The sequence below is a fragment of the Lutra lutra genome, chromosome 18 (genome assembly GCF_902655055.1).
Source record: "Lutra lutra chromosome 18, mLutLut1.2, whole genome shotgun sequence".
Classification (NCBI taxonomy): domain Eukaryota; kingdom Metazoa; phylum Chordata; class Mammalia; order Carnivora; family Mustelidae; genus Lutra; species Lutra lutra.
The window spans coordinates 38,891,122-38,915,751 of NC_062295.1; the positions used below are offsets into that span (position 1 = coordinate 38,891,122).

Sequence of the window (24,630 nt, forward strand, 5' to 3'; positions counted from 1 at the left end):
CCTCTCAGCGCTTGGACGTTTTCACTCCCTCTTGTTCTCACGTGCCGCCTCGCTCTGTTGGGGTTTCTCTGTCTTTGGTTTCCTGAAGTTTGAACAGGAGGTGCCAGAGTGTAGATTCTGTGGTATCGATCTTGCTTGAGGTTCTCTGAGCTTGCTGGATCTGAGGTTTGGAAGATCTCCCCACTGGCGTCTCAGTGCAGCTCCCCTTTCGTAACTGCCCCTTATTCTGAGATGCTCTGCTTTTCTCTTTATTTCTCTCTCTCTTAATTTCAGTTTGGCAAGTGGCTATTGCCACATGCTGTGTCTTTGTTTCCTCTGCCTCTTTTATGTCCGTTTTCATCCTTCCACTCTTCCTGTGTTGTTTTATCCTTTCTCTTATTTTTGTGTTGATGGGCTGGCTCATTAGTTTTCAGGGTTGCTAATGCAGATACTAAAGTTATAGACTTCCTGCTGAATTTTTTCTTGCATCGTTTTTCTCTCTCATATTTTTCTCCATGTCTCCTCTTTTAGAGGTTCCCGGGCGTATTTAACGTAGCAGGTGCTTAATGATATCTTTATCCCTGTTGGAACAATTTAAGGCCCCAGGCCTCCCTTAAAGGCTTTTATTATATTTTATATTAGTTCTTTGTTTCCTGAATTTGTTTCTGATTTGTATGTCGCTGGTTGGTACCTCCACATCACAAAGTTGAGAAGTTATGAACAGGTGCACAGTGAGCAGCACACCTCTAACTTCCTTGCCCTGCTCACCCATATGAAGGCGGCGGGGGATCTGGCTGAGCTTCCGGAGAGTGTGTGCGCGTGCGCGTGCGCCTGTGCCGTGCGCGTACCACTCCTTCCCCACCTCCTCCGCGGCCTTAGCGTCTCAGCTATTTAAGTGTCTAGTGTCGCCGCTGCGCGTTCCTCGTTGGCGGCCCAGGAGCTGCGTTCATGCGCCCTGTCCCACCCAGAGAGTCTGGGCACCTGGTGACCTCACGCAGTCACGGTTGCCTGCTTCCTGGGGTCCGTCCTGCGTGGCCTCCTCTGGGGAAGCCGTTGCTTCCTCCGCCCCTGCCGCCCTGTTGCCGCAGCGTCTTCCCGCCCTCCCCGTGACACGCTTTTGGGGCCTCGGCCAGGCTCTCCTGCTCTGGATGGGCTGCAGGCTGCTGCAGCTGAGGCTGGGGGCTCGTGGTCACTTCTGGAAGTTACTTGAGCTGGCTGGTTACCCTCCTGTCCTTCCTGCCCTTCCTCCCAAATGTTGATGGAAACCCTGACCTCCCCTGTTCTGCCTGGGCCCTCGGCAGCTGGCTCCCGTCTGACCGGCTCGTCCCTTCATGTTCTCTTCTGTAGCCCCGAGTGTCTCTGTAGCCACAGCCCCCATTGCTGTGTTACCTACTTAAGTGTTTGAATTGTTTGCTCACCTTGTTGAGCTTCATTTAGTCTGCTTTTTGTCTTTGTTCTAAACTTGCTTATTGTTCGTTGCTGATACGGTAAATCCCTTTATTGTTTGACACACACCCTGTGAACCTTTTCTTCCGATTCTGGTTGTTCTATTACCTGATGCTGTGGGTTTCATCCTCCTCGTTCTTGTGTTTGCGGGTCTGTTTTCAGTTGTGCTCTGCTCTGTGATCTAGTTTTATTTTTATTTCGTTTTACTATGACCTTACGATCCTTAGAACTTTGTCTTTGGAACTGGTTTGACGCCTGGAGTGAGGTTCTGCTTTTCTAGCCAGGTTCTCTGTTCCCTCCTGTCACGTGCCTGCATGCACCTGCGGCCTTGGGCTGCCGTGTGGTTGCCCGCCCACAGGCAGTGCTGGTGTGCCTATGAGCGTGCGCCACTGTCTGTTTTGTTCTAAAGATTGCCCACTGGGGAGACCGACTTTTTCGGTTCTGGTTCTCTGATCTTCCCTCCTGTTCAGGCACCACATTTTTTGCTTCTCCCCTGCGTGGGGGACTAATTCCATTCCACCCCAGGGAGCTCCTGCCCCGGACCCCAGGGCTGCCCACTCCCTCTGGACTCAGGAGGAGAGCGGCGGGGGTGGGGGTGGCTTAGGGTCCATTTACAGGAGAGGGGGGCGCACGTGTGAGGGACCACGTTCCTTAGGACCACGGGCTGGGGTATTTTGGTGCAGGGGAGTCCATGGAGTAGGGCGGGCCTGTTCTTCAGGAACCTGGGAGTCGCAGCTCATCCGGACACTGGTCAGGGCCACCTTGCCAGCTGTGAGAGTAGCATGTCACCTCTGGGTTCTGTCCCTGCCGTGGCTCAGCAGCACCAGAGGAGGCAGAGCCTCTGCCCCTGTGAGCCAGACATGGTCGTGCCTGCAGCTGCTGGCTGGTTTGCTCACACACCCAGCACAGGCTGGGGCTCGGGGGGAGGTGGATGTGCAGCCTTCGCCGGGCTTGGTGGCAGCGATCTCTCAGTTTGTACTCGGGGCGCGTCTCCACAGCTTCCGCGGCCCTGACCGGATGTGTTTGTTCAGGGATTAATCACCGGCATTTGCTCAAGTGGAAACGGAGCAAACTTCACCACAAGTGGAATCACTCATTAAAAAGTCATTATCAAATCAAACCGGCACATTTCTTGGTCTTTTACTAGTAATGACAAAATCTCTTGAACAGGTATGACAGACAACGAGTCTGCTAGTTCACGCACTGCTCCTTCCATCCTCGGCTCCCCTGGGGACGTGATAGGAGAGCCTCTCGAGGAAGGGCAGTGTTGGGGGGTGGAGGGGGTCAGCGGAGGAGATGACTGCAGCTTGTTCTTGAAGGGAAGCCCCTCACACCGCCCACCGCCCTCTGGGCCAGTGGCGCTCTGGTAGCTCCAACTGAAAAAGTCAATACCAAGATAGAGCGTTCCAATGAAATGAGGATGCTCCATAAACCTTCCTTTGGAAACAGATTTCCCACTGATGTGCGACCAGTGCCAGGTGGATTTGTAACTTTAATTTCTCACTTATTGAATTTCTTGTCATCGGCTAATTGTGGAGTCCACGCTGGAGTGATGAGCGGGCGTGAGGCTTGTGAGCTCTGCCCCTCCTCCAGTCCTGCCCAAGAAGGAGGGCCTCTCCCACCAAGAGGACGTTAAGTCAGGGGCTGTTGCGGGTCCATGAATGCGCCTTTGAGCCTGGGCTGGTACCGGCTGTCCGGATAGTATGTCCGGATGGGAGGGGCTGGGGCCTCGAGGGACCAAGGCAGTGCCACGGCTGGCGCGGGACATGCCTGTGAACCTGATTCCGCAGCATCAGCCTCTCTAGACGCCTGTTTGTAGAACTGACTCTCAGGCCCCACCAGACCTGTGGAAACTAAGTTGACCTCCCCCAAGCCCCCCAGAATGTTCGCATGCACGAGGGTATGAGAAGCATGCTCAGAGCACCTGGGCTTCTGCACGATGACTTGATTTTCTCCACGTGGGCTTCCCAGGTGACAGCACGGAGACAAATGGGGTGCCTGTCCCCAGCTCAGGCTGAGGAAGAATCCAGGCCCCTAAGGAGTGAGAACGGGTGGTGGGCAGCTCACAGGGGAGACAGCAGCTCCTCTCCTGGCATGGGCGCCTTTTGTGCAGGCCCTCCAGACCCTCTCGGTAGCTGCACCCGGGGACCTTAGGTCCCTGCTGCCTTTCCTGGTTGGCCTCCAGAAGCTTGTCTCCCTCTGTCAACATCTGGGGAAGGCATCTTGCAGTTGTGGGCGGGAGAAGCCATGCACCTCTCCCAGGGCCCCGACTCTGGCACACTCTCAGCCTCAGCAGGTGTTCTCAAGGGGCCCCACTGGGCACGCTGCTCTGTGGTGTGGTCCTCCCACTGTGAAACCTGGGTGTGCCTGCTGGAATGGGGTAGAGGGCTTCTGCACAGCTGGGGGCGTCAGCAGGCTCAGGGAATGGGTCTCTGGCCTCCCAGGTCTCCACTCACCTGCAGCTCAAGGCCAGGCCATTGTGGGGAGTGCCTGGATCACCACTGGACCCTGGTCACACCCAGGCTGCTGATTTGGAGCAGCTCGGGGCCCTATGGTGGCCTGGCTGGGCTCTGTCAGGCCATTGAGAATCTAAACGCTCCTGAACTTCTCGAGGAGCCTGACCCCCTGCCCTCTGTGCCCACAGGAGCGGGACGGCATGCGCGCCATCCTGGGTTCCTACGACAGCGAGCTGACTGCGGCCGAGTACTCACCCCAGCTGACGCGTCGCATGCGTGAGGCCGAGGACATGGTGCAGAAGGTGCACGCGCACAACTCGGAGATGGAGGTGAGTGTGCGGTGGGCACAGGGCCAGCCACCCGACTGGCTTCCGCATGCCGGCCCCGCTTGCGACCTGGTGGCCTGGGAGAGGGTGGCCCACCAGGGGACCGCTGCTGGTACAGTGTCACAGACAGACTTTCAGTTCTGATTGGAAAGGTTAGCTCCAGCCGTGCTGAGGGAGTCATCATAAATATAAGTGCATTAATAGCCATTTTATTACGACACATTTGGCTCCACATGAAACATTAATGAAGAGAGATTTGCAGGGAAGGCTTCCTGATACCTTCAGTCGTCCCTGGCATTTTTTTCATTGAGAGATTCCTCCTGTCTGTGTGCGCCCTGTGCGCCCTAATCAGTTAATTACGAGGCTGACAGATCTGGTACCTCCGGTGCCATCTGTTTGAGTTTTGTGTATGTCGGGTGAGGAGGGGCTGTCACTGACCGGCGTGGTCACCCCGTCTTAGCTCACTGGGTCTGCACATCCGGCCCCCGGCCCTGAGGCTTCCAACATGGGCTCGCCCCTCCCACCAACGGCTTTTAGCAGAGGCTTTGGCAGACAGATGGGCACCCGCTTTGTCTCAGCTCCCTGCCATGGGCCCCACTCGCCTCCTAGTCTTCCCCTCCTGGAGTCCTGCCTACTTGCTCAGGACTGGCCCAGTCTCAGCAGAGAAGGTCCCTAACTCTCTCCTCCCCCTTACTGTGGTCAGCAGTGGAGTGGGGCATCACCCAGCCTTCCCATCCACCCACCTCTGGAGTCCTGGGCGAGTCCAGACACGTGGAGGATGCCTAGGCTCAGCCAGCGTCACCACCACCATGGTCTGTTCCTCTCTGTCCTGGTCACTGTCGTCTTTGCTCCTGGATGTGGGCACGGCTGGGCCCCTCCAGAAGCAGGCGAGCCCCTTGTTGGTTTCCTGCCCTTCTCCCAGGACCCAATTCTCTCCATTGGGAGAGAGACTCCCCAGTGCATAACTCCAGCTTCCTGGGATCCCCTGTCTTTGAGGCTGGGTGCTGACCCTGAGACGCAGCCTCAGAGCCCGTTCACTGGCTCTGCTCGCTGTCCTGCCTGCTAGAACAGAGGCCCTGGTCCTCCCGGCAAAGCATCCTGTCTGGCCCTTCTCCACGTTCCCTCCACACCCTGTCGTCTACAACAGCCTCTGTTAGCCTCCACAGGAACACCCCCCCACACCGGGCCCAGGTTGCTGCCTGCAGGGCAGACCGAGCATAGGGAGACTGGCAGCCAGGTGTTCCTGAGTTGGGCCCACCGGTTACTGTTCCCTGGCCTTTCTGGAGCATCAGCAAGCAGGTGAAGTGAAGCTTACTCAGGTGTTAGTGATCAGCAGGTACCCCCCACACACACACACAGACACACCCCAGCCTTTGGAGTGTGGAGGCCGTGGTTGGGTCAGCGCATCCCCGGGGTTGGACTGGAGCGGTCCCATCCTGCTCAGAGGCCTGGGTCTACCCGTGTTGAGAGCTGTGCGCCTCCCAGCCCCCACCAGGTGGCAGCAGACAAAGCCATGGGTCCTGCTCCTGTGTCCAGGCCTTGGGTGGGGACAGGCAGTGTCTCCTCAGCCTCTGTTCCCGCTCTCATTGCTAAGCCCCTCTCTCATCATCTGTGCTGGAAGCAGGGTGTCCTCCCCAGGAGGCTGACAGGCGGCTATCCGACACACGTCCTGGGGGCGGTGTGGCGGTGTAGTGAGGACAAGGGACCCCATGGCAAGGCCTGCCACGTGTGCGATCCACAGAGCTCCTTCTGCCGGAGGACTGTGTGACTGATGAGCTCAGTTCTTTGCTGGCAGCTGCTGGAGCCGAGGTGCCTCTGCTCTCGGGGTTGTGTGCAGGATCAGGATGCGGAGCGCATGGGAGGGGCCTGCAAGGAGCTCTGGCTCATCCACCTGTGGGGACGTCCATCATCCTCGCAGAGAGCCCACTTTGCTCACGCTGTCCCGTGCTGTCTGGGCTAGTCTGGCTAGTTCTCCGGCAGCCCGAGCAGGGGCAACCCCACTCGATGATGTCATAGAAGTGCTCCAGGTAGCACGGACATAGACAGCCCCTCTCTGTGGTCAGTGGAGGACGAGAGCATGGTAGACAGGTAGAAAAGGTGGGAAAGCACAAAGTCCTTCTTGTTCCCGGGCGTCACAGCCTCGGTCCGGGCACAGAGATCAGGCTTCCTCCATGGACCCCGCAAGGTCATCAGGCTGCCCCGCAAGGGGTCTCACATGGGCCCAGGGGTGGCTCTGTCAGCGTCTTGGAGGGTGTGCAGCACTTAGAGGGAACGGCCCAGGTTCTGTCCATACCTTCTCTCTTCCCAGCACCACGCTGGCTCTCCTGCAGCACTGGGACTACCCGCTTCCCCTATGGGAGGCTGCTGCCCCCGAGCACCATCCAGGGGGAGGTCTGAGTCAGGGAGAAGGAGGCCCAACTTTAAGAACTAAGCCCTTTGCAGTGGAAAAAAAAAAAAAAAGGGATTCAGAGGGGGTCGGCGGTAGGTCCCAGGTTCAGGAAAGAGTTGGGCGAGCTCAGGGATGAAGTGGATGTGAAGGTGACCGTGCCCGCTGTGTCCAGAGCAGTGGCACCAAGATCAGCCTGCCCAGTAATGCCAGCAATGAGAGGTGGGAGCGCTGTGGGGCAGCTGGTGCCTAACAGCTCTGCCCCGCCCGCCGTCACCGTCTGTGACAAGCTTCTGTCTCTGAATGGGTGGGCATCCTATCCCCCCAACCCCCATGAAGGTGGGCCCATCCCCAGCCACTGTGCTGACCCTCTCTACACAGCGGGTGGAGGAGAACCTCTGGAGGCATTTTGGTGTGCTCGGTTCTGGCCAGGCAGGGGACCAGGCTTAGGCTAGGGATGCAGTCCCCCCCCCCCCCAACATGAGTCAGCAAACAGGGGTTTTGATGCACAGCTTCCTTGGGGGCCAGTGGCTGGGACAGAAGGAATGCGGTAGTGGCCGTGGGCTGTGAGTTGGGGTCTCTCAGGTTCAGGAGCCTTGTGGACTCCAGGAGGCAGTGGTAGAGTCTGCCTTCTAGGTGGGACACCAAAACGCAGACATGGGCCTAGCAGAGCTGAGTCCTGCAGACGTGTGTCCCCATTGGTGGACAGAGAGTGGGTGGGCATGGGAGGGTGCAGGTGGGTTCACTCTGTTCACACAGGCTCATGGAGCCCCTGGCTTTGTGGCAGCCTGGGGGGCCCAGCCCTACTTGCCCTCATCCCATCTCCCAGCCTGCCATGGTCTTGCCATGTGGTCCCGTGTCCTCACCACACCCGCTTGGGGTCCAGACCGTCTACTGCAGGGCAGCTCTGAAGCCAGGGTCTCTGAAGCCCATTTTACCTCTTCTCTCTGCTCTGGGGCTGCACCCTAGACAGGAGCCCCCAGCCCCTCTCTGCTGAGGCCCTGGGTCCTCGATGGTGGCAGAGGGGCTGTGGCCTCTACTCTGCCTGCTTCCTGACCCTCAGTGGGCAGCCAGCCCTGGGAGAGACCCATGGCTCATCGAGTGGAGCTGTTCATCCACTTTGGGCAGGGGCAGCACGCTGGTGCTGGGAGCAGGTGCGGGCACCCCAGCTTGGAACCTACTCTCTGGGTCACCCAGGCCATGTGCTGACCCCGGGCCCTGTAGGCCACAGGGTGCTGCTCTCCAGGGCTTGGGGCAGAGTTTCCTGTTCTTGGTTATTAAACAGTGATGCTTTACGTACTAGGAACTCAAGAGCTTTCAACACTGCCCCGAAAGGTCTGTCAGAAGTGTATTAGTTGAGCATTACATACGGACACACAGTGACAAGTTACGTCACTTCGTAGAACCTGGTTGTTAAGGTTCCTTGGTGTCTCTTAGGCAAGACCTCTGTCACTGCATGGATGCACCTATCACTTGGGGGACACATGCAGGCCCTGGACCAGCAGTGGTGTTCCAGGTGCTCACTGGCAAGCCCCCAGTGTTGCCTTCAGGGGCCATGGGGAGCCACGAAGTGCATGCAGGGGGAACACCCCCACAGCCCTCGGGGTCTGATTACCGAGGCGGATTAACTCTCCGCAGCTCCCCGCCTGCCTGATGGATTGCCTGTCTAGAAGGCAGGGTCCAGGGGGACAGAGGGGGAGAACATGACCGTGCTGGAAGTCGGGTATGCGTGATAGGTGCGGGGTGTATGCATCTCTCTGCTCCCCACCCCCACACCTGCTGCTGCTTCCTTTTGTTTCCTTCCCTGTTTTGTGTTCTGCCTTCATGGCTGCCCTGTATGTCTTCCCCTCCCCTCCTCCCGTTCTCTGCCATGGCTTCCCTCAACCCATCCCCGTCCCTCACCCCAAGCTCCTATGTCTTCTCACTTGGCTTGGTAGGTTGGCCTTGCCCATAAAGGGCCAGACAGTACGTTCTGTGGGCTCTGCAGCCACATGCTCAGCTGTGTGTGGCTGCTGAAAGCAGCTTTGAGCCCTCTGTGAATGGTGGCGCGTAGGCATGGGCATGGGTGTGTGCCCATAAAACTTTATTGACAAAACAGGCGGGAGGCCTGGATTTGGGTGCCGGCTGTAGTCACAGAATGCCCGTTCCAGCCGCGCTCTTCCTGGGACCCCCTTCCTGGGAGCTGCTTGTGTGAAACCACCATGGTGGGGCGGGCAGGTGCCCTCGGGCAGGCGCAGGGAGAGAGCTGCTCCAGGGGACCCTCTGTTCACTAGCGGGGAGGGTGGGGGTACTGGGCGTCTGACAAGCTTCCTTGCTCCTTGCGAGCTGCTGTCTTTCGCTCCTTCGGCTTAATCAGGTTGTTCTGATGTGGAGCACGTTTTGAGTCCAGCAGACACATTTCAGTGGAACAAGCTGGAAGTGTTGAGATTGGGAGAATCCCAGTAGCGTGTCTCTGGTGAAGTTTGTGCCGTTTTGCATGGATTTTGTTTATTCCACTTAATAAAGCGGCTGAAGAAGTTCGTAGCCTATGTCACGAACCTTCCTGTGTCGACAGAGCTATAAATATGCAGCTCACGCCACCCTGATTCCACATATCAGCCTGATTTGTTTTTTCTGATTTAATTAAAACAGATTATGGTGCTACTGGCTTCATGAAGGTATGCGGAAAATCCCAATTTCCAGTGATTCTCGTGAGAGCCCGGTGACGGTGCTCGGGTCCTCCTGCCCTGGCCGGGGCTGGTTTGGCCTCCGGAGGAGCCCCGGGTAGTTCAACAGGTCTAGGGCCCACTTTTCCTACTTAGGAAAGTAGCCACTTGCTGTCCTTGCACGAAGAACTTGGGGTTACTATCCTGTGAAAAAACACAAAAAACAGTGAAAAATCTGTAGACAGCATTGAAAGGCAGTCACTGTGTGATGGACAAAGGGAGATGAGAAGGGGTCCGTGAGACCAGCCAGGCTCGGGGACCCCTCTGTGGGGAGTGCTCTCTGAGTGCACGGGCAGGGAGACACACGGGAGACAGGTGTTGGGTGGAGGCTTGGGCTCTTGTGCTCAGGACCAAGAGAGGAGGTGGGGGAGTAAGGCTGGTGGCAGGCTCTGTGTGGACACATCAGTGGAGCCCTGGCCTCCGGGGGTGGGGACTGGCCCTATTGGACCCCTGGGGAAGGGCGGACACTGGACTTGGCAGACCGGCACCCCAACTGCCCTGAGGCGGGAGTGGCGGATATGGATTGCATTCATCCAGCGGTACAGTGTGATGTTTGGGTGTCCGTGCCCATGGTGCAGTGACCACCACAGTCCAGCTGGTCACCCCTGCATCACCTGGCCTAGCCCAGCCAGTTTTTTCCTGTGGCAAGAATATCGAAGATCTGCCGTCAGCACATTTCAGGCACGTGGGGCGCTGTAATGCTCTGATCCTGTCACCGGGCTGTGCTCGAGGTCTCCAGGTGTTGTTCGCCTCCCACCCAGCAGGGTGCACGCATGCGCCCACACCTCCCGGGCCCGCCCACCCCTGCCCCTGGCAGTCATGTTTCTCTTCTCAGTTTCTGTGAGTTCAGCGTTTTCAGATTCTGCATGTAAGTGAGGTTTCGTAGTGTTTTTCTTTCTGGTTCTGTTTTAAGTATTTTTCACTCAGTGTGATGTCCTCCAGGTTCGTTCATCTTGTCACAGGTGGCGGGGGCTACGGCCTCTTCGCTTCCTCGTCTGTCGGCCACTGGCGGGCGTTGTGCCTGCCCCTGAGTCTCGGCTGCTGCGACCGGTCCGGGAGGAACCCAGAGTGTAGGCACTGATTTGCGGGAGTGACTTTACTTCCTGTGGACATGCTTCCAGCAGTTGGAGTACTGGATCACATGGGTCATATTTCTATTTTTAATCTTCGGAAGAGCCTCCGTACTGTTTCCCGTGGCGGCCGCGTCACTGCACATCCCCTTCAGCGCTGGGGTCTGGTTGGGGATCCCCGCACGAACAGGCATGAGGTGAGACCCCACCGTGGTCCTCATGTGAGTTTCCCTGATGGTGAGGGCTGCTGAGCACCTTCTCATGTGCCGGTTGGCCGTCTCTATCCTCCGGGAAAGTTTCTCTGTTGATTGTCTTCCCACTTTTAGTTGGGTGTTTGTTTTTTTTGCTCTCAGATTGCACAAGTTCCTTACATGTATGGCATGTTAACCCTTCATCCGATAGATGGTTTGCAAATATCTCCTCCCATTCTGTATTTTCTCCCATTGCCTTGAATTTTGCTGATGGTTTCCTGTGCTGTGCACTAGCTTTTGAATTGGATGTAGTCCCATTAGTTTATTTTCGCTTTTGTTGCCTGTGCTTTGGGTGTCCGATTAAAAGAAGTCAGTCACCAAGGTGAACGTCAATGAGCTCTTCCTGTTTTCTTCTAGGATTTTTCTGGTTGCAAGTCTTTGTTCTGTGTTGATTTTGTGTGTGTGGTGTGAGATTGGGGGTCCATTACTGTTGTTTTCCACGTGGATGTCCAGTTTTCTTAACACGGTCCCTTGAGAGCCTGTTCTTTCCCTGTTGCAAATCGTTGGCACCTTTGTCAAGTGCTAGTTGAGCATATATGCATGGGTTTACTTACTTCTGGGCTCTGTGTTCAGTCCCATTTGTGTGTGTGTCTGTTCTTAGGTTGTTATGCTGGTTTGATTACAACCATTTTATGGTAGTTTGAAATCAGGAAGTGTGATGCCTCCAGCTTTGTTCTCCTTACTCAAGATTTCTGTAGCTACTCAGAGTCTTTTGCGGTTCTATACAAAATTTAGAATTCATTTCTCTGTTCCTGTGAAAAAATTTTGGTAGGGGTTGCACTGAATCTATACTTTGCTTTGGATAATATGGACATTTTAACAGTAGTATGTCTTCCCATTCATAAGCATGAAGAATATCTTTTTATTTATCTGTGTCTCGTTATGTTTCTTTCATCAGCGTCATAGCTTTCAGTCTACGGGTCTTTCACCTCCTTGCATAGATCTATTTCTAAGTGTTTTCTTGTTTTTTTTAATGCTGTTGCAATAGAATCGTTTTCTTTTTTGAATTGTTCATTGTTAGTGCATAGAAACACAACTGACTTTCGCATCAATTCTGTATCCTGCAACTCTACTGAATTCACTGGTGAGTTCTAATGGATTTCTGGTGGAGTCTTGTTTGCTACCCGTTAGATCATGTCACCTGCAGGGACACTTTTACTAATTCCCTGCAGAATTGGATGTCTCTTGCTTCTTTTTCTTATCTGATTGCTCTGGCTAGGACTTCTAGTACCATGTTAAATAGGAGTGGAGAGAGGGCATCCTTGTCTTGTTCCTGACCTCAGGGGGAGATCACTAGCTTCTCACTGCTGAGTATGACGTGAGCTGTGGGCTTGTCCTGTGTGATCTTTATTATGGTGAAGCACTGTGCGTTGGTACCTAATTGATTTTTATCATTAAAGCATGTTAAATTGTATCAAGTGCTGTTTGTGCATCTGTTGAGATGATCATAGGATGTTTATCCTCCATCCCATTAATGTGGGGCATCCCATTGCCAGATTTGTGCGTCCTTGCATCCCGGCAATAGATCCCACTCAGTCATGGTGTGTGACCCTCTTTTTTTTATTTTTTTAATTTATTTATTTGGGACTAAAAACATACACATGTGGAGGGGAGGGGCAGGAGGAGAGGGAGAGAGAGAGAATCATTGGCAAACTCTGTGCTGAGCATGGAGCCTGACACGGGGCTCTCAATCCCATGACCAGGAGATCACAACCTGAGCCAAAAATCAAGAGTCAGATGTTCAGCCAACAGAGCCACTCATGCGCACACATTGTGACCCTATTAATGTGCTGTGGAAAATGGTTTTCTAGTACTTTCTTGAGGATTTTTGCGTCTGTGTTCATCAGGATACTGGACTGTGGTTTGGTTTTCTTGTAAGATCTTTGCCTGACTTTGGCATCAGGCTAATGCTGGCCTTGTAAGATGAGTTTGGAAGTGATCCTTTCTCTCTGGTTTTTTTTTTTTTTGGAGGAGTTTGAGAAGAATTGGTAATAATTCTTCTTTAAATGTTTGGCAGAGGGGTGCCTGGGTGGCTCCGTTGGTTAAGCGTCTGCCTTCAACTCAGGTCATGATCCCAGGGTCCTGAGATTGAGTCCCCATATCAGGCTCCCTGCTCAGTGGGGAGTTTGCTTCTACATCTCACTCTGCCCCTTCCTGCGGCTCATGCTGGCATGCTCACTCTTTCTGTTGCAAATAAATAAATGAATAAGTCTTTTTTCTTTTATTAAATAGATGTTTGGGGGCGCCTGGGTGGCTCAGTGGGTTAAAGCCTCTGCCTTCAGCTCAGGTCATGATCTCGGGGTCCTGGGATTGAGGCCCGCATTGGGCTCTCTGCTCGGCGGGGAGCCTGCTTCCTCCTCTCTCTCTCTCTCTGCCTGCCTCTCTGCCTACCTGTGATCCCTATCTGTCAAATAAATAAGCAAAATCATAAATAAATAAATAAATAGATAGATAGATAGATAGATGTTTGGTAGAATTCACTGGTGAAACCAACTGGTCCTGGGCCTTTCTGTGTTGGGAGATTTTTATTACCAATTCAGCCTTCTTACTTGTTACTGGTTTGTTTGGATCTTCTGTTTCTTCCTGGTTTATTCTTCTTCTTCTTCTTCTTTTTTTTTTCCAAGATTTTATTTATTTGACAGAGCACATGTAAGCAGAGCAATAGGCAGAGGGAGAAGGAGAAGCAGACTCCCCACTGAGCAGGGAGTCTGTTGCGGGTCTTGATCTCAGAACCCTGGGATCATGACCTGAGCTGAAGGCAGACCTTAACCACTGAACCACCCCCACATCCCTTTTCATGGTTTTATTCTTGAGAGCTTGAGTGTTTCTAGGAGTTTGTTCGTTTCTTTTAGGTTGTTCTGCATATTGGTAATTGTCACTAGTAGTTTTTTACGCACCTTCGTATTTCTGTGTTATCTGTTGCAATGTCTTTTTTTCGTTTCCGATTTTCTGTCAGGTGTGTGTGTGTGTCTGTGTGTGTGTGTGTGTTTACTGAGTTTTGTGAAGTTTTGTCAGTTTTATCTTTCCAGAGCAGTTCTTTGTTTCTGTCCTTCCCCATGGATAGTCGTCTCAGCCCACGATCTGTGGGGTCATAGCAGAGACTCCTGCCCCACACCTTGCTGATGTCCCAGGCCAGTCCTTTGTTTCCTGTCTTGGAGCGGGAACGTGGTGACTTTGGGACTGGCTTCTTTGTTGTCTGGCTCCAAATTAAACCTCTATGGCAGTGGTTCTTGAACTTGGTGCATGTCCAAAGGGCGTGAAGGGCTGTGGGTCTCTCCCTGTGAGGCTGTGACTCTGGGAGTGTGGGGGTTGGGCTGAAACATTGTCCCTATGGCAAATTCCCAGGTTACCTGACTGCACTGGTCTCCACTCACACTCTGAGAGCCCTGCCCGCTGAACGGGAGGGACTGAGCCCTGCAACGGGTCTGAGGCACCACCAGGGAGAGCCTCATGGTGCCTGGGTGTGCTCTGCTTATGGAGAGGTGTCGGCGGCTTGGGTCACAGCAGCAGTGGCCTCAGGGTACGGATGTCTCCTTCTGATGGGCTGCACTGCCGCCAGGGTCACCTGACAGAACCCGGGCTCTGGGCTACCACGCAGCCCCGGGAGCAGCCCACCGCTGGCATACAGCAAGCTTGTCTTGTGGCTGCTGTCCATGCAGGGTGGGCTCTTTGGGGCCTCTGCCAGACAAAAACCACGAATGGGCGTGGGTAGGGCCCAATGACTGGTTGGTGTCTCCTCTTCCCTTCTTCTTGGTCACAAACGACATTTGAAATAGAGGAAAGGCAGGAAGCCTGAGGCTTCTGTCTCATTCCCTCCATGCAGCCTGTGACTTTGGCGCACCCTGGCCTCCCTGGGCTTGCACCTCCCCGCTCCTCTCTGTAAGGCATGTGGAGACTGTGTTCAGCGTCTTCCCCAGCCCCATCAGCCCCTTCTCCTGCTGCCCATCCCGGCCTGTGTGTCGGCCCCTCCGCTGGGCCCGGGCTCCGCTGCCAGCGGGTGCTGATCTTCTGTCGCGGCTTCTCACCTCCAGATAAAAATAGCCACACGAGGTCTTGGCGCAGCCTCCACCTGTCACACGTGGCGCGTGGGCTTGGAACATGTGTCTGAGCGCAGTGGCCCCCTGCAGGCCTGGCTGGAGGACGCATCTCTGGAGCAGGAAGGGCTGTGGGAGCTGCTGGGCTTGATGTGGCTCGTGGGCAGCCTTGTCTGCCTGATACGTGCTCCTGGGCCTGCCGCCTTCTGGGGAGTGCCTGGGCCCTGCGCCCGATGTCCCTCTTCCCGTGCTGCCTTCATACATCCGCACTCCAGCCAGCCCCACTGCCTTTCGGGCCCGGGTCGTCTGGACGGGGCTGGAGCTCAGGGCCTGGGCCGCCCGACGCTATTGCGGGTGCACCTTCAGGATGTGCTCCAGCCTTGCATCTGTGACGGACCCAGGGGATGGGGACTCCAGCCAGCCTGCTGTTCCCTGGCCCCCAGCCTCCCTTCTGAGCCCCTCTATAAGCCTCGTACCTGAGAAGTCCCATTACCTCCGTACCCCCAAATGTACAGGACGAGCACCAGCGTGCTGGTCACATACGTCCTTCCCTCCTTTCCCAGTGAGGACGCTGGGGTGCGGAGCCAGGCTGGATGATAGGAGTGACATCTGAGTCCACATCTGGGGCACACGTGGGTTCCTCCAGCCCTCCACCCAGCCTCCGACGCGTGAATGCTGGCTGCAGGGAGGAAACAGCCCTTCTTGGGGTCCTGAAACTGTGGTCCGCGGGCCCTGCTTGGACTGTACGAAACCCAGGCAGTGACCACTGCCACCCACCCCTAGGCCTCGTGCGACTGTCTGAGGGCTCCGGGTGCACCTTCTTCCTCTTCTCCTGGGTATGAGCCTGGTTTTCCCTGAGGCCTCAGCGTTTCAGGCGGCGCCAAGAGCCTGCATGTTGTGAGTGAGACAGATGACGCAGATGACGCGGCCTGCGCCCAGCCACCTGTGGCTGACAAGTCCGGGAGGTCTGACGGCATTCTCCTGCTCAGGCAGCAGCCTGGCCACAGCAGAAACCTCAAGGGGGAGGCGGGAGTAAGTCCCTGTGGAGGCAGGCTGAATGCTTCGGGCAGATGCCATCCTGGCCGGCAGCTGCTCTCATCGACAAGCGGCTTTCTGTGTAGACAGGCCACCCCGAGGGCAGACCTGGGCCCGCCTGCTGCCTTGGCCAGGTGCTGCTTCCTACTCCCAGCTGTTCCCCAGCTGTCCTGGACATGCCCCTCCAGGGGGGTGACACCTGTAGGGACAGTACCGAAGGAAGGAGTGACAGGCTAAGGCCCAGCGGATGGGCTCTCACCAGCGGCCTCAGGGTGGGGGGGACTGGCCAACACTCCATTCCCAAGACGGGATTGACTGTCCTCCAAGTCCCGTTTTTGCCAGCTCTTCTAGTTCCCCAGGATCTCTGTAGCCCTCACGGGTGCCTGTCAAAGTTGTGCCATTTCTGAGCCCTGCGTCATGCAAGGGTTGGAGAAGCACGCCACCTGCATCTCTGTCTTGCAGGGACTGGGATATTGAGCAGGGCACCGAGCATCTTGGATCAGCCTCTGCCTGTTCATCACGGTCTCTGCGCCCCTGCTCGCATGCGTCGGTGCAGAGACCATGGTGACATGTCTGCACCCATCTGCAGTTCTGGTGGTGGGGCCCTCTGCTGCCCAGACTGCCTCGGTGGTCACCGCTCCATTTCTGTGGCTCGTTTGCCAAGTCTGAGTGCAGGAGCCTGGCTAACACCTGGTGTGCCCATGGGCAGACTCAGCACTGGCCTTTCCTCCGTTCCTGGCTGACCTCACACTCGAGGGCTGTGTGGGGACGCTGGTGTCACCACTGGGCACACAGACACACCGCAGCCTGTGGGTTAACCCCTTGCCGTGGAGCACCAGGCAGTTTCTGATCATGGCTGCCGCAGCGCAGCTGGGCATACATTCCGTGGTTTCCTGTGAACACATTCGTGGGTGGGATCCCTGAGTGAGAGGGGACACGTGTTAGACTTCAGGCAAAACCCAAGTCATGCCGCAGAGCGGTTTCCTAGTTTTAATCCCCGCTGTCTGTCCCAATGGCTGGGATTTAATCCCCGCTGTCTGTCCCAACTCTCCTGAGTTCTTTGTCTCTGCTGGTGAGACGGGCTGGTACTTCACGGCAGACCTCAGCTGGCCTGTCCCTGGGCTCGTTGGCACAGGTGCTTTGCCCTCTGGGAAACACCTGTCTTGTGCCCTCTTACCTGTCGTGTGGTTTTGGTTACTGCTCTGTAGCTCTGTCCCTGCTGCTGACCAGGTAGGTGGGGTGGGGTCATCCCCAGCAGGAGCCTATGTGGTCTTGGGGGCAGGGCTGGTCGTCATCCCCAGCAGGAGCGTGCATGGTCTTGGGGGCAGGTGGCCACACTGCCCAGGGCCTTCCATCTGGGGGGCAGCCTGTATCACTCCTCTCTCCCTGACAAGCCACTCACAGATGCCAGCCTGAAAGGGTGGGAGCCACTCTCAGTCCCAGGTGGGCCACATCCTGGCTACACAGAATGACTCTCGTCCTATCCCTGTGAGTGTGCACGCAGCCTCTCCCAGGTGGCCCTTGGTTGCAGCGTGATGTTCCCTGGGCTTCCTCCTTCAGTCTTCCTTCAAACGTCATGTCCTGCCCACAAGAGGTGGTCTCTGCAGTGCCTGCCAGCCTCCCTCCCCAGCCCCCCACTGGCCCACCTGCGCCCCCCTGCCAGCCCTCCACCTACCCACCTGACAGCTGTGCCCATCCCTCTGTGCCTGGCCTGAGGTGAGGCCAAGGCAGGTGGGCTATGGCATGAAGCTTAGCACTCGGGCCTAATGAGCAGTGTTTGGTTTGGGGTTTTCAGCTTGGTTTTGTGGTTGGGGGTTTAGCAGACTGCACTGCTGGGGCGGTGATTCCCATCCTGCCTATGTTCCGCTCCTGGGAGTGTTGGTCACGTGGCCTTGCAAGGTATTGACAAGCGTTCAGGAGCCCTGGCCTCGTTGGCAGGGCTGGTGTGTTGGGAGTGGGTGTGCTTAGGGAGCTTGGTGGGTGCACCCAGATGTCACGACAAGATGCCGGTCTCCCTCAGCCCGAGGACCCAACACCGCTGGCTTCGTTGGTGACCACCTTCTAGCCGCCCTTCCGCAGGCCTCGGGAGCTGGGTGCTGGGAGCCCACTCAGTGCCCTGAGCGTGGAGGCGGTGCATGACCTCTGCATGTCTGTTGCTTGTCGCTCTAGGAAGGACAGCATGTCCAGTCTGCGGGCTGCTCTGGTCTCTGCTCAGGGTCAGGCCGTGGTGGCATGGACTCTCTAGCTGTCACCTCGGCACCTGTGTCCCTGGTGCTTCTGCACAGAGGTGGCTGCTGGCACGTAAGATAGTGGCCTCACAATTCTCTTGCTGCATCTGTTTTCACTGTTTTCTGGGAAAGGTGTATGACTGCTTCTGTCCCTGCACGGCATGTCCTAGACTGATGCTGCTCAGGAGGCATCCACGCAGGACCCCTGGCAGGCTGCTCACCATGCTTCTGGCATTGAGGCCAGGGGCACATTGCAGTGATGGAGGCCTGGGAACCCGGCCCTGGGTGCTGGTGGGCAGCTCCAGACTTCGGTCTGCTGCCTGTTTCACGGTGGTGTCATGGAGACGTAACATGCCAGCTGCACTGGTCAGGCTGGGAGGGTGACCACCCCTGAGCTCCTGCCTGCATCACTGGGACCTGGCCTGGCCCTGCTGTTGTCCCTAGTCAGGAGCCTCCCTTGCATCTCTGTCCTGGGGTGGGCCAGGCCCCCGGGGAGGATCCTAGAAACCCGTTTAGGAGGGGGGTGTCAGTGGTCGGGGGGCGTCAGGGGTTTTCCTGATGTTGCCCTGTTGGAAATGTCACCTCCATAGCTTCCTCTAGAGTATGAGCTTGGCGGGAGGGCATGCATTGTACTCCTTGTGCCAGGGGTGTGAAAACTCCATCAGGAACGTTTCTGCACCCGTGATTGCATTGTTGCTTCCGGCAGCAGGCTCAGGGGTGGACTTCCCACTGTGTGTCCCAGCACTCCAGCCCCCTCCCTGGGCCGCCTCGCAGCCTTCAAGGCCTCAGGCAGGGGCCTGCTCAGGCAGTGGGGTGGTAGGGGCAGTGGAGAGGGGCAGCGGGAGGCCCACTCACAACTGCTTTCTGCCTTGTCTTGAAGGCTCAGCTGTCGCAGGCCCTGGAGGAGCTGGGAGGCCAGAAGCAACGAGCAGACATGGTGAGTCTCTTGGTGGTGGTCTCCGTGGCCACAGGGAGCCTAGGGCGTGGGGACCTTCAGAGCCTGGGCGCAGAAGGAGTCATATCCCTGTCAGGCGCAACCCTGTAGGTCCCTGATGGTCACAGGGTGTCCCCTCGCAGAAATGCAGGAGGGGATGGGACAGGCATGGGGCTTGGAAGCTGGAGCCTGGCCCCCAGGGACTCTGATGTGGGGACCCCAGTGCCCTTTCTGCTCTGCTTCCTGACCTGCTTGACCTGGAGCCAGTGTGAAAACGCTTGTGATCCCCACTTGACCCCCATGGCCAGGTGGTCATTCGGTAGTACCCTGGCTCTGGGCCCATGGCAGCCCCACCTCATAGGGTGTGCAGACAGACACCCACCTGACCCTGCAGCCCGCTTTGCCCTGCTGAGCACTAGGTGTGCTCCTTGGCCGGGTGGCCTTGTGGCCGTATGCTGCCTTCTTGGACCACGTTCCCCCGGATGGGCCGCCTGTGGGGCTGGGTGGGCCGCCGCGTCTCATCATGGGGATACCCGGGGGACGTGGGGCTGGAGGGCAGCTTTCCCGCCTGTGTGTTCCCTTGCTTTCTGCCCATGACGTTTCTTTTCATTGTGTAAAGCTCCCTTGAGCCCTGATATACTGAAGCCCGGTTCCACCTCTAGACCAATTAGCCTGGAACTCGCGGGGGTGGGGGGGTCCACTTCTGCCCAGGTGCTGCTGATGTCAGCCTGCCTCTGCTCAGGGGCCGCTCCCCAGCGCTGGGGGCCTTTGGGGAATGCGCTCGTTGGGGAGCTTTGGGTGAAACGTCCCCGTGGCTCCAGACCCGCAGAGCCGGGCGGGCGGGTGGGGACCCGGCTCTTCCCCCAGTGCGCTCCCGGCTGGGGCCTGGAGGTTCCAGTGCTTGGTACACATCGGCGGGAGGTCTAAGGGGCGCTGGCCCCTTCAGAGCTGGGCTGTGGCCGGCGGCCGCCTCCTGGTCGTCTTGAGCTTGTGTCCTGCTTGTTTCTTTTCTGTCTGGGCTTCCCGCCGGCAGCAGCACCCAGTGGAGTAGAGCAGGCCTCCCTCAGAGGCCCCGGGCCCTCCTCCTCCTCCGTCCTCCCCGGAGGCCCCTCTGCGCCGTGAGGCAGTGAGCCCAGGTGGGCCCCCAGCCCATGAGGACGTGGGTCCGGCCCTGCTGGAAACCGTATTTGCGTGGCAGTTCGAAGGGGGCATCCGTGGCCAGAGCTCCCTGTGACCTGGGGACCAAACCACTGTGGGTCTTGCTCTGTGACCCTCAGCCTGTTTTGGGGACAGTTGTGGCAACGGGTGTGACGTAGGGCACCTCTCGCCGCAGGAAGATGTGCCCCCCAGCCTCTGTCCAGGTGGGTTGGGGACAGCCTGGTTCCTGTGCCACCTGTCCCAGCCTGCTGTCTCTGGGTCCTAAGTCGATTCACTATTTAGGAGAGGAGAGAAAAAGAATATAAACATCTGTAGCTAATTGCAGATGACAAGACAAGGACGGTTTGCCTTTCTGTTATTAATTAGCAAATGTATGCTAATTAGGAAGCACGGCAGAATTCAGTCTTTTCTCTTTAAATGCAATTAATATCACAAGGAAAGATGTCCTGGGCCATAGTTGTATCGTTAACATCCCTCACCCTAATTAGACATGGCCAGTGGTGGCTGGAGAAATGAGCTTTTTGATTAAAACTATGAAAATCCCTCTAATATTTTATGTACTCCAGGGAGCAGGAAGTGAGCATTTATTTTCCGATTTAAGGGGAATGATATTACCCCTCACGACTCTGGGTAATGATGCTGTCGTCTGCCTTGAGTACCGTGTCCCCTTCTGGCTCCTGTGGGCTTGCACTGGCCAGTGTAGGCCCGTGGCGGGTCAGCCACGAAGGGCTCTGGCAGGAGAAGTTCCATCCATTGCACTGGTTGCAACAGATGCTCCTGGGGTGTGCATGGTGTGGCCACATCCCAGCAGGGCAGGCCCGTCGTCCAGGGCTGAGGGGCGTCCACGAGGCCGCAGCCCTTGGCCTCCATGTGGCCTCTCCCAGCCTGCGGCTTCCATCCAGAGCATCAGCTGCGGCTCTGAGGGGCTGGTGCACAGATGGCCGGAGATACCAGTGAGTGGCAATTTTCAGCTCTATGGAGGGGCTGTGCACCCTAGCATGTGCCTTGCTGATGTGTGTGGGACCGTGAGAGCAGTGGGGGGTGCTGGGAAAGCTCAGGAGGAGTCGTGTGCACTCCCATTGTTCAGTGCTGGCAGCCGGCATCCGTATGTACCTGCCGCCCGAGAACCAGGCCTTATCGCAGCCTGCCAGCGTTGCCAGCTGCCTTCCGGAAAATTATTACAAGAATCTCCTGGTTCTGTGACTGACAGTGACTCGTTTCTCGTTCCGGATCCATCCTGCCATGCAACCAAGCCCAGGTTGGAAGATTACCCTGCCTCCACCAGAGAACTTCGTCTGTGGTGGGGGAGTCACACAGGCTCATGGGGGACGTCATGCAGGGACCCAGGGCTGGTGGCAGCCTCGGGTTTTGGCCAGCCTGTTCCCTCGCAGGGTTCTGCGCACATAGAACAGTGTCTGACTGTGTCACCTGCTGCTGAAGCCCAGCATGCTGGCGGCGTGCCTGGCTGTCCTGTAGGCTCCGGATAGCCGGTGCGGGAGGTGGGCCTTCCCTGAAGGTAGTGGGGCTGCTGGCCGGCTGGCGGCCCTGAGTGGTAGTGCTGCCTTGTCCACACCCAAGCCACGTCCCGGGTGTCTTCGGGTGCCCAGTGCCTGGCACGGAGTGAGCACTCGACGTGCAGTGGGCTTGACATAGGGTGAGCATCTGCAGGCTGGTTGGTTCGCGAGTGCCCCAAATACCCATGGTGAGGGTTCAGTTTATTACTGCACACTCTGCTGGTGTGATGGGGAGCCAGGCACTGTTCCAAGAGCTCTGCACACGTCCACTCTCGGAGCCCTGCTAGGTGGCCCTGTTGTCACACCCCCCTAACTCAGCAGGAGGCAGAGGCCTGGGTCCCAGTGAGTTCCAGCTCTAGTGGCTTTGCTGCCGGCACACACCTCTGCCTGGGCCTTCAGTACTCCCAAGTGTGTGGGAATGTCCCTTGTGTTCCTGACTGCACTGACCCATGTGAGTACAGGTCATGGGGTCAGCGTCCCCATCTGGGAAGTGTCCGATACCCAGAGCTTTGTGTCCCTTCCAGAATGGCTCTGCTGAGTGCTGGCCCCCAGGGAAGAGTGCCTGGGGTGGCTCTGTGGGAGCCAGGAAGCCATCTGTAGGGATGGAGGGAAAAGGGCCTAATGAAATATATGCAGAAGTTAGCGTCGAGCTGACCTGAAGTGTACAGGGCTGTCCCTGAGAGCAGAGTCCCCAGCAGGCGCCTAGGGCTAGGGGGTTCCAGGTAATGGAGGGACATGAGCGGGTTTCCAGCTACTATCCCTTGATGGCTGCCTTCGGGCAGGGCTCACGAGAGCATGGAGCTGGCTGCCCTTGCTGCACTGGCTCGTCTGTCCCCCGAGCCCCAGGATGTGGGAGTCCAGAGTCCAGCCCTGGGTCCCTTCCTCCTCAAGGTGCTCCCCATTGGATGCTGGCAAAGGCCAGCCTGGGGCTCTCTGCCTTTGGCCACAAAGGTCCTGCATCTTAAGATGTAGCTCCTAAGGGAGAGACGGGGTCGCATGCCTCCCCGGACAACTCTGCATGCTGGTGGTAAAAAGGTCGGATTCGGCGAATGTTTCCTTAACATGACACTTCGCGGTGGCCGTTTGGACTTTCCACGCCTTTCCACATGCGTGTGTTCACTGAGGCCCCTGCCGTGCTCTATGCATTGCTTCCCTCACCCTTCTGTGTCTCCCCATGCTGTTTCTGCCTCTCGGAATGTGTTCCTGTCTCGCGGGCCTGAGTTTTCCCTCAGCATCGAGCTAAACATCCTCTGCCTCCCCCAATTGCTGTCCCTTCATAGGACATGTTGCCCTCCCATTCCATGCTCATTGTGGGCGCAGGATTGTCATCACAGCCATCATCCTCACTGTGGCCCTGCTTGGGATCATGCCGTGGCCACCGAGTGTGGAGCACTCGCATGTGCTGGACACACGCTCACTGTTGTACTGGACCGTGTCTTGGAGTCCTCGCTGCAGACCCTCCTATGATCTGGCCATGACCCGATGCGGGGACAGATGCAGTGAGTGGCTGGGCGGGTGGCAGGCCGGTGGGCACTGTGGAGCGGGTCCAAGCCAGCTGTTTTTTGTGGACAGTGCCGTCCTGCGGGGCCGAGCCCGGGACTTGGGTTTAAAGTACCGAGTGACTAGAGGCGGACTCGGAAGCATCCTGTGCTGCTGGGCCTCTCGCCTGGGGTGGAGACTTTTTGGTTTTGCCAGGATTGCAAGGACCTAACAAGAGGTTGGTGATTTATTACCTTAAAAAGATCCGTTTGCATCTTAGGGACACTGTCCTGAGAAGATGGCTTCTTAGCCTAGGAAATAAATGTCTAATGGTATAATTTCTGGTTCTTAATTGGATCTCTACACAAAAGGAGAAGAAAACTCCCCAGTGTGGAGGGAGCGCTTTGGTTTGTTCCTGTCTGGAGCAGAGGAACGTGCAGTTCCCAGAGCTGTAGCATGTTGAGTGACTGGCAAGGCCTGACCTCTCCAAGTTTTCTGTCCCGGCTGAAGCTCGGACTTAGCTCGTCAGGTCAGAGGAATCCTGCTATCTTGTGCTCATAGACTCTGTGCAGTACTGACCTCCCATCCGTGATACCGGCCGTGGCTCAGTCCCCACGGTCTTCACAGCCTTCGCTGGAGCTTGGTCCCTTGTTCCCATGCGTCTTACACGCTTCTTGTTAGGCCTCTCCCCAGGTGTTTGATCATTTCCATTTTTCTCACGTTGCTCTCAGCCCTGGCTGACAGCCCCATGCTCACCACGAGCCTTCGGGGCCTCTCCCGGGGCTGAGGGGCTGAGAGAAGGCAGGCACTCCAGATGAGGAGATGGAACCCTCCCACAGGCCCCAGCCTACACAGTTGAGACACAGTGAGAATCTGGAATAGCCACAGATCGAAATTGGTTAATTTATCTTTAAAACCACGGGGTTCCTTCCAGCCAGGGGAATTCTCCACAGTAGACCTTGTCGTGCTTGTCCCATTCTAAGGACAGTGTTTCTGTTTCCTCTTAAATGTCTCACGTCTCTGCAGTGACCCTCTCTGGCCTAGCTCCTTCTCAACTACCAGGTCTTACCATGTCCATGCTACGTCATTTTGCTGCTTACCGTTTTATCAAATCCACTGTGGTTCCCCTCCCACACGTCCGCTGTGCGCCCTGCTGGTGTGTTCTGGAGGAGCTGGGTCGGATGTGGTCCTAGCCATAGCGCCCACGGTCCTCTACAGGGGCTCAGCTGACCTGGATTCTGCCCACCAGGGTCTGGCCGCTGCTTCCTTTGGCCCTCGGCCTGAGGGGGAGGCTTGTGTGGTGACCATGGCCGCCCTGCTCCTCTGGAGTCAGGCTTTTCACGCTGCCTCCCCAACTGGGAAGCGTGGGAATGTGGGTGTCCTGGTGCCCCCGGGTGAGCCCCATAAGGAAGAGCTAAGCTGGGGCATTCAGCAGCATCCATGACATCACCTGTGGAGACATGAAGGGGCCCAGAGTCCTTAGAGCTGTGCCACATTTTCTGGAGAGGGGGTTTCCGTTCTCCAGGGTTTTTCCTGGACTTTCTGACAGTCTCGCCTCCCGGTGTTAACAGCCGCTGTCCTGCAGGGGGCGTCCTCAATGGAACCCTCTAGCAGTACCTGGATGCCTCC

General features: G+C 56.7%; 1 protein-coding gene across 4 annotated transcripts in view; it reads left to right on the top strand.

Moving 5' to 3' along the window:
• The window catches only part of MAD1L1 (mitotic arrest deficient 1 like 1), a 316,809-nt gene that overhangs the window by 163,584 nt on the left and 128,595 nt on the right, over positions 1-24,630 (top strand). For all 4 annotated transcript variants that reach the window (XM_047713391.1, XM_047713392.1, XM_047713393.1 and 1 more), the window contains 2 exons: positions 4,070-4,210; positions 18,797-18,853. In XM_047713391.1, the coding sequence (XP_047569347.1) occupies positions 4,070-4,210; positions 18,797-18,853 (198 nt within the window). The remainder of the gene's footprint in view (positions 1-4,069; positions 4,211-18,796; positions 18,854-24,630) is intronic.